The sequence below is a fragment of the Onychostoma macrolepis genome, chromosome 06, assembly GCF_012432095.1.
Source record: "Onychostoma macrolepis isolate SWU-2019 chromosome 06, ASM1243209v1, whole genome shotgun sequence".
NCBI classification, from domain to species: domain Eukaryota; kingdom Metazoa; phylum Chordata; class Actinopteri; order Cypriniformes; family Cyprinidae; genus Onychostoma; species Onychostoma macrolepis.
The window spans coordinates 26791597-26804390 of NC_081160.1; the positions used below are offsets into that span (position 1 = coordinate 26791597).

The following is a 12794-nucleotide window of genomic DNA, read 5'->3' on the forward strand; positions in this document are numbered from 1 at the left end:
GGTCCTCAACCATAAAAACTGATCTAACAACTGTATATGCAAAACAAACTTGCATACATTAGATCTTATATACATTTTATTGGCTAAGTGCAAAATATTTTAGGTCATTCATTACTTTAAATCTTTGTAATTTATACAGGCCGTGATTTTTCAAGTCCCCATTCATTATAACCATCTTAATGATGGATTCTTACAAACTTGCAGTTTTTCACTTCACAAAATGTTAATAGATGGACTGTAGTCATGTGGATTACTTGTGGATAATTGTGATGTTTTTATCAAATTTTTGGACTCTCATTCTGACGGCACCCATTCACTACAGAGGATCCAATAGTGAGCAAGTGATGCAATGCAAAATTTCTGAAGAAAAAAATCATGTACATCTCAGATGGCCTGAGTATAAGTACATTTTAAGCTAATTTCTAGGTGAACTTTTCATTTAAGTGCCATGAGGCAAAAAATTGAAAACCAAAATCTCTGACTGAGTGAAGCATGTCGTCTAAAACAGGCCCAGTAAATGTCACAGTCCAGCTCAGAGGTGCAGCAAGATGTAGAAGTCAATTACATGCATGAGTTCTTCAGATGTGGGGAGCGACATATTCGGGCTGCTCATTATCATGTCAGCGTGCAGCTCCAGACGCTCACGGATGGTTTTTTACCTTGCTCTGCTGGTAACACTGGTGTCCCAGAGCGAAGGAGGTTGTCAGGATACGGGACTGTGTTGCATTGGACAAAACCAGTCATGTATTACTGAAGACTGGAGGAAAGATCGCTCCTATGGGGAATGTTACTGCGACCAGGCATGCAAGACGACATTGGACTGTTGTCACGACTATGACCTTGCCTGTCCAGGTTTCTAGAATTTTATATATTTCAGATGCTATATATTAAAATTGTAAAACAGATTCAGACTACTTCAGGCCATGTCTGTACTGGATTTGATTAGATTTTATCCAGAGCATTGTATTTAAAACTTTTTCTAGAAAATATAACAATATTAATATACTATAATCAAAAAATAACCCTGAACACTTTTTTAAAATCAAGATTTTTATGAGTATAAAATATTGCGAACAGCATATTTTATATAATATTTTAAGATACATTAAGATTTGTAATGTTTTTGAAAGACATCTCTAATGCTCACCAAGGCTGCATTTATTTGATTAAAAATACAGAAAAAAACAATAATATTGTGAAATATTATTACAATTCAAAATGTTTTTTAATGTCTATTAAAATGTAATTAAAATCTGATTTTTTTCAGCATCATTACTCCAGTCTTCAGTGTCACATGATCCTTCAGAAATCATTCTAATTATCTGATTTGGTGCTCAAGAAACATTTTGTATTATTATCAGTGTTTTATTTTTATTTTTTTGTGGAAACCATGATACAAAGAAAAAAACACAGCATTTATTTAAATATAATCTTTTGTAACATAAATGTCTTTACTCTCATTTTAATCAATTGAATGCATCCTTGCTGAATAAAAGTAATAGTTTCTTTAAAAAAAAATTATATTAATGCATTTGGGAAAGTATAGGCGCTGTAGCTGTTTATCATTTATTTTGCTTCACATTGTACTTAATGCTACAAATGAATTTTTTGAGGAATTTGTGTTAAAGTAAATAAATACACTTAATACAGAATGTAGTGAGCAGGCATTGTTGCATGCATCCGTACAAAAGGAAGTTTCTGTGGCCTTTGAAAACTTTGTTTCCGCTTTTTATTATTTAACGCACTGGAGGACAAAAGCTTTCAAACATCTTTTTAGTGCAGATTGTTTTGTGATCCTGTCACAGTGTAATGTGTAATGGTTCAGTTAAAAACTACACTGGAGACACTAATCCTCATTTCGCATGCAAAGAGGCCTTAAAGGCACAACAACAACAGCAGCAGCAAAAAAGCCTGTGTAGTTTGAAGTTTCAGAGGGAGGGTGGAAAACGGGCACGAAAAACTTTTCTTGGTGCAAGAAAAACTGAAGTAAAAATGATCAAATGTATGATATGACACTTTTTTTTCTGTAGCTGCTGCTTATTACATTTGTGGATATCATTGCTTTAACTTCTATATCTACTATGTGTGTGTGTGTGTGTGTGTGTGTGTGTGTTTTAGCCGTATCCTGTGTGGTGAGTGAATGGAGCGTGTGGTCCGGCTGTCTGGAGCCGTGTAAACTCACACTGCGCACCAGGCAGAGACAGGTGATTCAGGAAGCACATAATGGAGGCGAACCCTGTCCCTCTCTATATCAGACTGCAGGCTGCGCGGAGTATCACGACCAGCACGGCCCCTGCCTACAATCACTAGGTATGGAAATCTGAAGCTTAAGCTTAGCCGTTCGCCATCCATCAACACAAATGTCACATATCATAATCAACAATCTCAGAAGGTCTGAGGTCAACCCTTATAATCCATCATAAAAGCATCTGAAATGTATTTAAAATGACTTATACAACCATTATTTTCCCATTGAATTGTTACTCATGGATGGACTCCACAGTACACATTACATCCCATTTATCTGAGTGAATATTTATCTTATATAATCACATTATCAGTACACAGACCGGTTCTGACTGTAATCAAAAGATGAACTGTAATCATCTTTGTCAGTGCATATTCTCTAGGCACTAAAGCAGCAATCTAAATGTCGCCTGTTATCCTGAGCAACCATGTGCTTTTGAAAATGTGTTGAACCTTCTTATGAAACTGCAGGTGAAGGATGGGGGCACATATGCATTAAAATCTCTCTTCCTTAATCTTTGACCTACTCTCATTATTTTACAGTCCCAGCTCTCATTACCACGGGTGGCTATGGAAATGCAAGGAAAAAGAGGGAGATTTTGGACAACAATATCACAGGGTAAGATTTGACAACCCAACACTAGAAAAGTAACAAAAATGGCCACAAAAATGTAAGATCTCACAAATCACCACAATACTATAATTATTGGATTAAAAAGACAGTAAAAACAGTATTATTGTGAAAAATTATTACAATTTTAAGTAACAAAATTTTTATCTTTTAAAATGTTTATTCCTTAAATTATTTATTCCTGTGATTGCAAAGCTGAATTTTCATTATCATTACTCCAGTCTTCAGTGTCACATGATCCTTCAGAAATCATTCTAATATGCTGATTTGATGCTCAAGAAACATTTATTATCATTATTAACACTGAAAGCAGTTGTGTTGCTTAATATTGTTGCAGATTCTTTAAGGAATATAAAGTTCAGAACAGCAGCATTTAGTTGAAATATAATTTGTTTATATTTGCAAGCCTTGCAAATCTGTAATATGACTTTTGATCATTCTAATGCATCCTTGTCAAAAGTATAAATTAAAAAAATCATACTTATCCCAAATGTTTATATAGATAGTGTATGTGTAATTTTTTGTGTATTTATGTGTGTCTGTACGTGCACATTTCAGTTACTGTGTGGAGTTCAAACTCACGTCCCTAACAGCGGGTTGTCAACGCAGTTTCAGTCCACACACTCACTGGATGCGGTACCTGAAGGAGGGGCATCAGGTGTGTGTGGAGTGCCAGCCACCAGCACTGGCCCAGGGCCAACGCTACTGCTCCGGGGACGGGGAGAACATGGGACTGGACAGGTAAATGCAGAGAAACCTTTCTAGATAAATGCTTTTTTAAAATTTAAAATGAAGTGCAATAATTTAGACACTCCCCTAAGTTTATAAATACAAACAATAATCATTAGAATTAGAAATGTTTTAATAGTTGTTTCAAAAGTATTGCCCTAAGATGTTATACATGTTCACATGAGACTAGTGTGAAAAAATGAATCTTCTCATAGAACAAAAAACACTCACAGGAAATTACAGATGTTAATTTTCAGCAGCCATTACCCCAGTCTTCAGTGTCACGTGATCCTTCAGAAATCATTCTAATATGCTGATTTGGTGCTTTAAGAAACATTTTTTACTACTAGTGTCACTTTTTATCAATTTAATGCATCATTTCTGAGTAAAAGTATTGATTTCACTGACTCTATTTGAACTATAGTTGACTGAGATGTAGAGTTATTATTAGGCTCTTCAGCTGTAAATCATTATGTGATTCATAAAAAGCTAAAAAAAAAAAATTAAAAAAAATACTACGACAAGCCATTACAAAACATCATGACAAGTCTAAAAATCTTTTAAGAAATATGGTCTCCTGAAGTGAAGTAGGCCAGGTTTTTCCAAGTAATTGAGACTAGATCTTGGCCACTAGAGGGAACCATGACACATCTTTAAATATTCAAAAGCTAGTGTATAAAACATCCTGTACTGCTTTAAGACTTGTGCACTCATTTGGAGCACTCTAGAGCCTTTTAGAGTTTTTAATAAAAAGAGAGCAATTGCCTATTTAATGTGGACTAAATTTAAAACCCTAATCATACTGGTGTATTTTTATATGTAGTATTTTTAATAATACTATAACGGCATTTTATATTAACCAACACATAAAATGCTTGTATTATTCATAAGGTAGGGTTGAAACTCTTAACCTAGCTCAAGGACAACAGCCAGAGCTATACCCATCACTCTATGTGTCTTCCTCTGTCATCTTTTTCCATCACTCTCTCACTCTTAGGAGCTTGTCTCTGCAGTGGCAGGCCGTGGGGAATTCTCGGTGCAGAGGGCTGTGGAGACGGGTCCGTCGACGAGACTCCTGTTCCTGTCCTACTGTACACAGTTTTCTCTTCATCTAACTCGCACGGTTCAATCAGCCTAAACAGGGTCATGAAATTTCACACTTTTAAGAAGTGACGGTAGAATGTGCAGAGAGACTATTTTGGTAGCTCAAACCAGCTCTAGGCTTGTATGCCAAATGATAGAGTTGATACCTCATTACAGTATGTTATCAAGAACAGATTCAATATTAGTCACAGTTAATTCCCATTTATACATAAAAGACTAATGCTAATGGCCATCGTATTATGATTAAAGGAACAGTTCACCCAAAAATGAAAATTTGCTGACAATTCACTCACCCTCAGGCCACCCATGATGTAGATGGCTTTGTTTCTTCATCAGATTTGAAGAAATTTAGCATTGCATAACTCACGAATGGATCCTCTGCATTGAATGGGTGCCGTCAGAATGAGAGTCCAAACAGCTGATAAAAACATAACAACAAGAAATCCACATAACTCATGTTATTGTACTCTGTCTTGTAAACATGTTGATGGATGGAATTTGATGTGAAAGGACAAGAGAGGATGGACTATTTTTTTACTGGAGGAAGCGTTATTATGAATTATAGACTGGTATTTTGGCCAGAAGCAACGGTTTACAGTTAAAACACCTTAATAATTTTAACTTTTCACTTCACAAGATGTTAATTGATGGACAGGAGTCGTGTGAATTACTTGTAGATTATTGTGATGTTTTTATCAGATGTTTGGACATTCTGACGGCACCCATTCACTGCAGAGGATTCAGTGGTGAGCAAGTCATGTAATGCAACATTTCTCCAAATCCATTCATTTTTGGGTGAACTATTCCTTTCAGCAGCAATAATGAATTTTAACCAGTAATATATTACTAGCAGTAAATAAAAATATGTGGTTGCTTTTGTTATTTTTCTTTAGAGCAAATGACTTCTAAGTGTGAATTAGGTTTTTAGTTTGTTAGGGGCCTGTAAGATACACCATTCAAATTCATGCATATAAACTCTAATGACAACACAGAATAATAGGTAAAATTAATAATCTGTATCATTTATTTGAATTCCAGCCAACCAAGGGGGGAGGGGGATATCTCTTCTTCATACTGCAAAGAAATCTAAAGATTTCAGGACATGTTGACACATTTTTGGCTCTTTTTCCTATACAAGACAAGGAATTGGCTTTTTGTCACATACAGAACAAGTTACAGCTTCAGAGGTACGACATGCATTAAACAACATAACACACATACAGAAACAACGGCATAGAAAGTCAACAGGTAGAAAGATTACAAAACAAACAGCCTTTAGACCTACAAACAACATTGTAGAAGATTTAGGGCAAGGGAGGGATTGTAAACAGTGCTCTCTTTTTTAGTTCCCTGGAAATTCTACATGGATGTTTACGGTAATTCCTTTAATCATGAAATACTTCCTACATTTCATACTTCTAGTTACCACTGTTATTGTACAATTTCATAAGAAAACAAGAAAAATCAAATAAATCTTATTTGTGCTTTCTCGTTGAAATTAAATACATAAATCATCACAAACCCTCTCATTAATAATCAACTGAATTAAAAGTCAAAGTGCCGATTATCTAATGCAACTGTAAACCAAAAATAACAAAATCACATTTAATTTTCAAACAGCATCCATGTTGATGCTGGAAGCATCATCAGGTCGTCACAGTTTGACACATATGTGAGGAATTTTAATACCACTTAATTTGAAGGATTTTATAAATGTACCATAATGAATTGCAACCTGCACTGTCGTGTGGGTGGGTATTTTAGACAAAACACCATTAATGCTATCAAACCATCCAATAAGACACTGACATTGGACTCAAATTACTGATTGTCATCACCGTTTGTAGACTGGTGTAAAAAAAAAAAAGAAAAAGAAAAATCCCTAAAATAAACACCCATATACAATTCGCTCTAATCTTTGTAAATGCTCTATGCACACTGCACTGCAAATGTTCCTGTGGGACTTTACAGAATGACATCTGCAGAACATATATCAGCAATAATACAACATATGCTAATCTCTGACATCTCTGATTGAACAATTAACATGGACTATATGGGGGTGAATCTCACAAATTCTGTATTCTGTATTTCAGTGGGTAAAAAAATGGTATTACACATTGCATAAAGAAAATGAAAGCCATATTAAGAGCCAGTCAGATTTTTTTGATTATAACAATGTTTACATGACAAATTAAGAACATTTTCCCCTGATTTTCACCCCCTAAATGTATATGTATTATATGAAATCAATTTTTTTATTTTTAGTCTAATTTCAAATTTTTAGCATGCAGTTAAAAAAAAAGCAAAAAGCATGTTTTCAAAAGCAAACATCAAGACATATTGCGCTACTGGAATTTTGGGGGTAAATGTAAAATTATATATATAATTTTTGGGGGCTTAAATCATTTTAAAAATACACCTATTAAATTATTTTCTTTTGATTTTTGGGTGAAATTGGTCAGACATTTCTTTGTGAGATTCACCCATGGATCATTACAAAACGAACAGGGTTGACATTGACTTCAGGGCACAGCCTAACACAGATACAGGAAAGAGAGTTTTGAATGGCTTCAGTAAAGTCACATTTTAGTGCTATGTTCTCTCCATATGAATCTACTGAATGAATAGGGCATCAAATGTGGAGCATACACTCGACAGATCATGGATATTATATAATATCCACATAAAAGACCACAAGTGGAGCAAGGGACCTTAGCACTCAGAAAGCAGCTTCCTTTCCCACCATTACAGTAAGCAGTACACATCGTTGCATTCATAATTTATTCTTTATTGAGGGGAGAGGGAAGATCCCTCTCACTAGCAGATTTGTTTTCATCTTTCTCCCAATCAAACCCTCCTCCCGCTCTCTTGCAGAAAATTGGTATTCCGTTCACACCTCAGTTCAACTCAGCTAAAATCGTTGAGACAAGGATAGAAGCGTACACACACTCACAAGTCTCAGGAGAGGCCGAGTTTCCCCCCATCATCTTTGCACTCCCCTGATAACACATGCACACACATACATATTCTAAAAGACAAGTACATTCTGACAATGTGACTTTTAGTGATGCTATTTGTTGACACGGATGCAGTTGAGTGTATGATTTTGATCTAATTTAGCCCTCACTATCCCAGTTTTCAAATTGGATACGAGCGCTAGCAGGGAGGGCTTGTGGTCACCATGGAAACTGGATATAGTCCTCTTCAGGACATTGTCTACATACCTGTGAATACATGCTGGACTATGTGTATGCATGTGGTTACAGAATGGTGCGGATGGCAATGTTGGAGATAAGGATCTAACCTTTTAAGGATATTAAGTTTGTGCAGTGTGAAAGGATTGTATTAAATTTGGAGGTAAACATGGCCATGCATTATGTACTGTATTACAGAGCTCTCTATCAAAAAGGATAAATGTTTGGGATTAACTGGTGGTCATCTTGGTTACGTCGTGCATGTTGAGCCTGAATAACAATTGAGGACACAAAAGGTCCAATAAAACCTTTTATTAAATCATATATTTTAAAATAAACATTCACCCTGGCAATGCAAAAGTATGAGACCATCTCCCTCACTTCGTATGATCATCTAGAAAATACTTTAGAAATATATATTTATTCTTATATTCAGAAATATTTGTGTTTGAGACAGCATCTACTGCTATGAAACTGGTAATTCTAACTGAAATGTTGAATTGACCTGAAGTTTTTCAGTAGTTTCTACCTTGGTCAGATTTAATTCTAGCCTTCCATCATTTACCAATATCTGGTAACAACAGGGTGAGGTATGTGTTGTCCATTCGTTCTCATTGTTGCTTCTGTTTGGGCTGCCAATATGCATGTGCTACGTAATTATTCTTTTACATAATTTAAAAAAAGCAGTCATAAACATGGGCTTTTTGAAAGACAATATTACACATGTAAGCACAGCAAGAAGCGCATCTTAAGTAATTTTCTTAAACAACACCTTTTGAATTTTAAAGGGATAGTTAACCCAAAAAAGAAAATTTTATCACATTTACTCACCCACTTAAACCTGTATGCCTTTCTTTTTTTCTGCGGAACACAAAAGATGATAGTTTGAAGAATATTTGGGTCTAAACAACATCGGACCCCACTGGCTGTACAAAAAAAGAAAATAAAAAATAAATTCCTTATTTGTGTTTTACAGAAGAAATATAGCACACAGGAAAGAAATGAGACAAAGTAAACAATGACAGAACTTCCTTTTCTTTTCTTTTTTTGGTGAACTATACCTTTAAAATCTGCCAAACTAGAAAAAAAAAAGTCTTAAAGATGACACAAGTAAATGAGGGGAGGTAATTTTAAACAGATTTTGGTCTCTTCCGATGAAACAATTGACGGTTTATTCTTATACTGGTGAATATGAGACAGACTTCTACAGATAATCTTCATGTCTATATAAAAATAAATTAATCAAGTAGAATCACACACCATGTGGAGAGTGAGCTTGTGTGCAGGAATGTTAATTATTTTATACGTGCACATTATCATACCATCAGCCCTCCCTATTTCAAATATGCTTGCACACAAGCACTCATACTGTATGCAGACCCATAACTGCAGTTAAGTAAGGCCAGTTTATTAGGGGACAGGGGAAGGGTGCACTAGTAAACAGGGTATAACATGTCTATAATGCTAATCTTTAAGGTGGGCTCTGGACAGTGACTAGCTGACGTGGGCAGTGATGGACTGTCCCCCTTGATTTACCATACACATTTGCGCTTAAATGTCTGGTAAGTGTTCAGCCTCAAGCTAATTAAGCTTTAGCATACATTCTGCTCTTTTCACAAACAACTGTAGACCAGATCTGCTCTGGCTTTATCTTACCCCTGCAACACACCAATGCAGGCTTGTTTACAGAAGAGGAAAAAGGGCAAGAGGTGTAGGCAGTGGTACATCCTCAAGATCCTGTTCCTTAATGATGTAACATGACCACTGTTTTCCAGTGAACTCTCCCGCATAAAGTCACCAGGGTATGCCCCCTGGTCAGATGCCTGTAAAATGATTCTCCATTGTACATTAGTCTCTGCTTTCCCCAAAGTCCTTGATTGAACTTGGCCTTCTTTCCCTTCTTGGACTCCTTTTGGAGTCCAACTCACGACCCTGAGGCCTCAGAGGCCCTTATCAAATGCGTTGGAATGTCCCCTGTCCCCTTTAGGCCTTCGTGAGTTCTCTGAAGCCACATGGTTCTCATGGCCAACACTTGGGCTACTTCCCAGTGGGAATAGGCAGTTCTGACCGAGCAGCCTTTGGGCAGCTTCCAAGTGGTTGGTGCCCCCCTGGTAACCACTGATCCGAGGCTTGGAGCTCAGGCCACCCAGCAGGCGCTCCGACGGGCCACCTTCGCGCAAGTGCTCCTCGTCATCTGTGTCCGCATCGATGTACTTGCTGATGGATGCGTCGTGAAAAGTGAAGACTGCAGGGGTGATTGCCTTTCTCTCGGGTGTCTTAGGTGGAGTCCTGCTGCTGGCTGTAGTGTAGATCGACACCTCGGGGCTTAGGATGGAGTGGTCAGAAAGAATAGAGCTGTCAGACAGAGGACCACCTGATGGGCTGGCCTCCCCGCAATTGCGATGATTCACCCTGACCGAATGCATTTTCTGAGAGTTTCCGAGAAGTCCTTGTTGCCGTGAACCCTCGCTGTTGAGAGGTTTAGCACCAGAACATGGTGGTGTGAGCATAGTCACATGCTCCAAGGTGGTCTGTAGACTCGGATTAGCACTGACCCGACCAGAGAGGCCAGAACCAGGGCTGTGGGAGAACCGAGAGCTCTCTGGGAGGGATAGACCTCCTGCCGGACTGTAGGGGAATCGTGGGTTTTCTTGGAAGTCTGTTGCACAGCTGATATAACTGTCAATGCTTGACAGACTTTTCATGTCTACCACCCCTTCACGACCCCCAATCAGTGGGTCGCCCCCTTGACCTGGCAAGGCTCCCAGCTCAATTTCATCCCTTCTATGGCCTGCTCGGGAAGAACCTCTGTCTTTGGAGTTAAGGTTGGGCTGTGACTGAGTCTTTGCCATCTGGTTGTACATCTCTTCTAGTTTCTGTGCGTTAAGCCTCTGTGGACTAGAAGCTCTCGCCTTGCTAGGAGAACCTTGGTCTGGGTTGAAGGAACGATTAGAACTGGTTTCTGAAGCTGCCCGCTTGGATGACCATTTCCATCGACTGGGTGAGAGATGGTTGTCCTGGGTTCTCTCACCCTTGTCCATGACCACCACATCCAGAAGCTCTGCACCACGGGAAAACGCCTCTCTAACATTCATGGACACTATGCTGCCATTGCGTTTGGCTCGCTCTAGAGCCTCCCGTCTCTTTATGGCCTTCTCTTGCCGTTTCTGCTCCTTGTAGAATTCAGAGAAGTTGTTGACGATGATGGGAATGGGAAGGGCAATAACTAACACTCCTGCTATGCAGCAGAGTCCACCAACGATCTTACCCAGAAGGGTCTTGGGGTAAATGTCCCCATATCCAACAGTGGTCATGGTAATAGTGGCCCACCAGAAGGAGGCAGGGATGCTCTTGAACTTGGTGTCATCTTCGTCCTTCTCAGCAAAGAAAACTAGACTCGAAAAGATCATTATCCCCATTGCTAAGAAGAGGATAAGCAGGCCCAGCTCATTGTAACTCCGTCGTAGTGTGAAGCCCAGTGACTGCAACCCAGTGGAGTGACGTGCCAACTTGAGGATGCGCAAAATCCGCATGATTCGAAAGATTTGCACCACCCGACGCACATTCTGGAATTGCAGCACGCTCTTGTTTGACTCAGTCAGGAATATGGTGACATAATACGGTAGGATGGCCAGCAAGTCGATGACATTAAGAGGACCTTTAAAAAATTTCCATTTGTTTGGTGAGGAAAGGAAGCGAAGAAGATATTCCATGGTGAACCAAGCGATGCACACCGCCTCCACATGGGCCAGCTGGGGATTATCAGTTGTCTGACCAAACTCGTCTGTGTCTTGCAGCTCTGGGAGGGTGTTAAGAGACAAAGCGATAGTGGAGAGCACGATGAATAGAATAGAAATGATTGCCAAGATCTGAAAGACAAAAAAAGCAAACAAAAAAAATCCACCATTAGAAAACAGGAAAAACCTTCAATACTGAGGTTTGTGTCTCATGATCTCTTACATATTAGTAAAAACACCGGATACACCAGTGTAGTGATGGCTTGACAGATCATTCATACTTTGTGAAAATTTTCTCCACTAATCCTAAGTGAAATCCAACATTGGTCCTTAAACCAAGGTAGCTGAATGAAAAGTCTGATGAAATGCATGGTGGCACTGATTACGAAGTTTCCACTAAGGAGTTTCTTCTTTAATGTTCACTATAAGTGCGCAGTCAGGATTAATTAAAGTGAGGCCAACAGAGAATGAGCTTGAAAAAGTGGTGAGTAAGGTCTAGGTAAATCATAGCAACTGATGATAAAATTTTCTTTGTGACTGTGAGCTTATCTGTGAGAGATTATACCACTGTTGTGATTTGCTGAAAACCCTCACTGTAAAAAGTGATACGTTGACTTAACTTAAAAAAATTGAGGTAACCCGTTGCCTTAAAATAATTTAAGTGAATTGTCAAGTTATTTATTATTTACTTAATCATTTTAAGGCAACGGGTTACCTAAATTTTTTAAAGTTAAGTCAACTTATCACTTTTTACAGTGTTGTAGAAACATGCTTTACACCAGAAATCTGGTTAGACAGCCCTGTACAAAACAAGTTGTCGACTACATTGTCAGTCAAAACATGTAAATTAAATCTAAATCTTTATACTCACTGCTGAGTAATGAATGTCAAGACATTGCATAATGATGGCTTTCCTTCTGTTGTTAGGTCAAGAAAGCAGTATAATGTAGTAAATGAATGAGTAATACAGGGCTGAGGGTTATTGAGAAATACAAAAATGTTGTGGAACATGCAATAACCAGCAAAACCAAAGTTAGTAAGACAAATGCTTCTTTAAATCCCCAACAAAGTCTAATTATTGACAGAAAAATACACTAAAACGCCTAGTAATAAAATCACTTGCTAATAAATACAATTAACGACTAAACA

At 38.0% G+C, this 12794-nt stretch overlaps 2 protein-coding genes across 4 annotated transcripts in view; one reads left to right on the forward strand and one right to left on the reverse strand.

The window, feature by feature from the left end:
- The first annotated feature begins 569 nt into the window (after window positions 1-569).
- si:dkey-7k24.5 (somatomedin-B and thrombospondin type-1 domain-containing protein) lies at window positions 570-5248 on the forward strand. Its single transcript, XM_058780022.1, has 5 exons — window positions 570-852; window positions 2119-2310; window positions 2791-2866; window positions 3437-3619; window positions 4605-5248. Exons 1-5 carry the CDS (start codon window positions 570-572, stop codon window positions 4720-4722), a joined length of 852 nt encoding a protein of 283 aa, XP_058636005.1. The 3' UTR covers window positions 4723-5248.
- Window positions 5245-12794, reverse strand: part of kcnb1 (potassium voltage-gated channel, Shab-related subfamily, member 1) — a 33253-nt gene continuing 25703 nt past the window's right edge. For all 3 annotated transcript variants that reach the window (XM_058780017.1, XM_058780015.1, XM_058780016.1), the window contains exon 3: window positions 5245-11777. In XM_058780017.1, coding sequence (XP_058636000.1) covers window positions 9849-11777 — 1929 coding nt within the window. In that variant the 3' untranslated portion in view covers window positions 5245-9848. The remainder of the gene's footprint in view (window positions 11778-12794) is intronic.

Excerpts from the sequence above, each read along its gene's own strand:
- si:dkey-7k24.5 (XM_058780022.1), top strand. The coding sequence starts at position 570 with ATGAGTTCTTCAGATGTGGGGAGCGACATATTCGGGCTGCTCATTATC. Across the intron at positions 853-2,118 it reads CTATGACCTTGCCTGTCCAG|CCGTATCCTGTGTGGTGAGT; the intron begins GTTTCTAGAATT and ends TGTGTGTTTTAG. Across the intron at positions 2,311-2,790 it reads CCCCTGCCTACAATCACTAG|TCCCAGCTCTCATTACCACG; the intron begins GTATGGAAATCT and ends ATTATTTTACAG.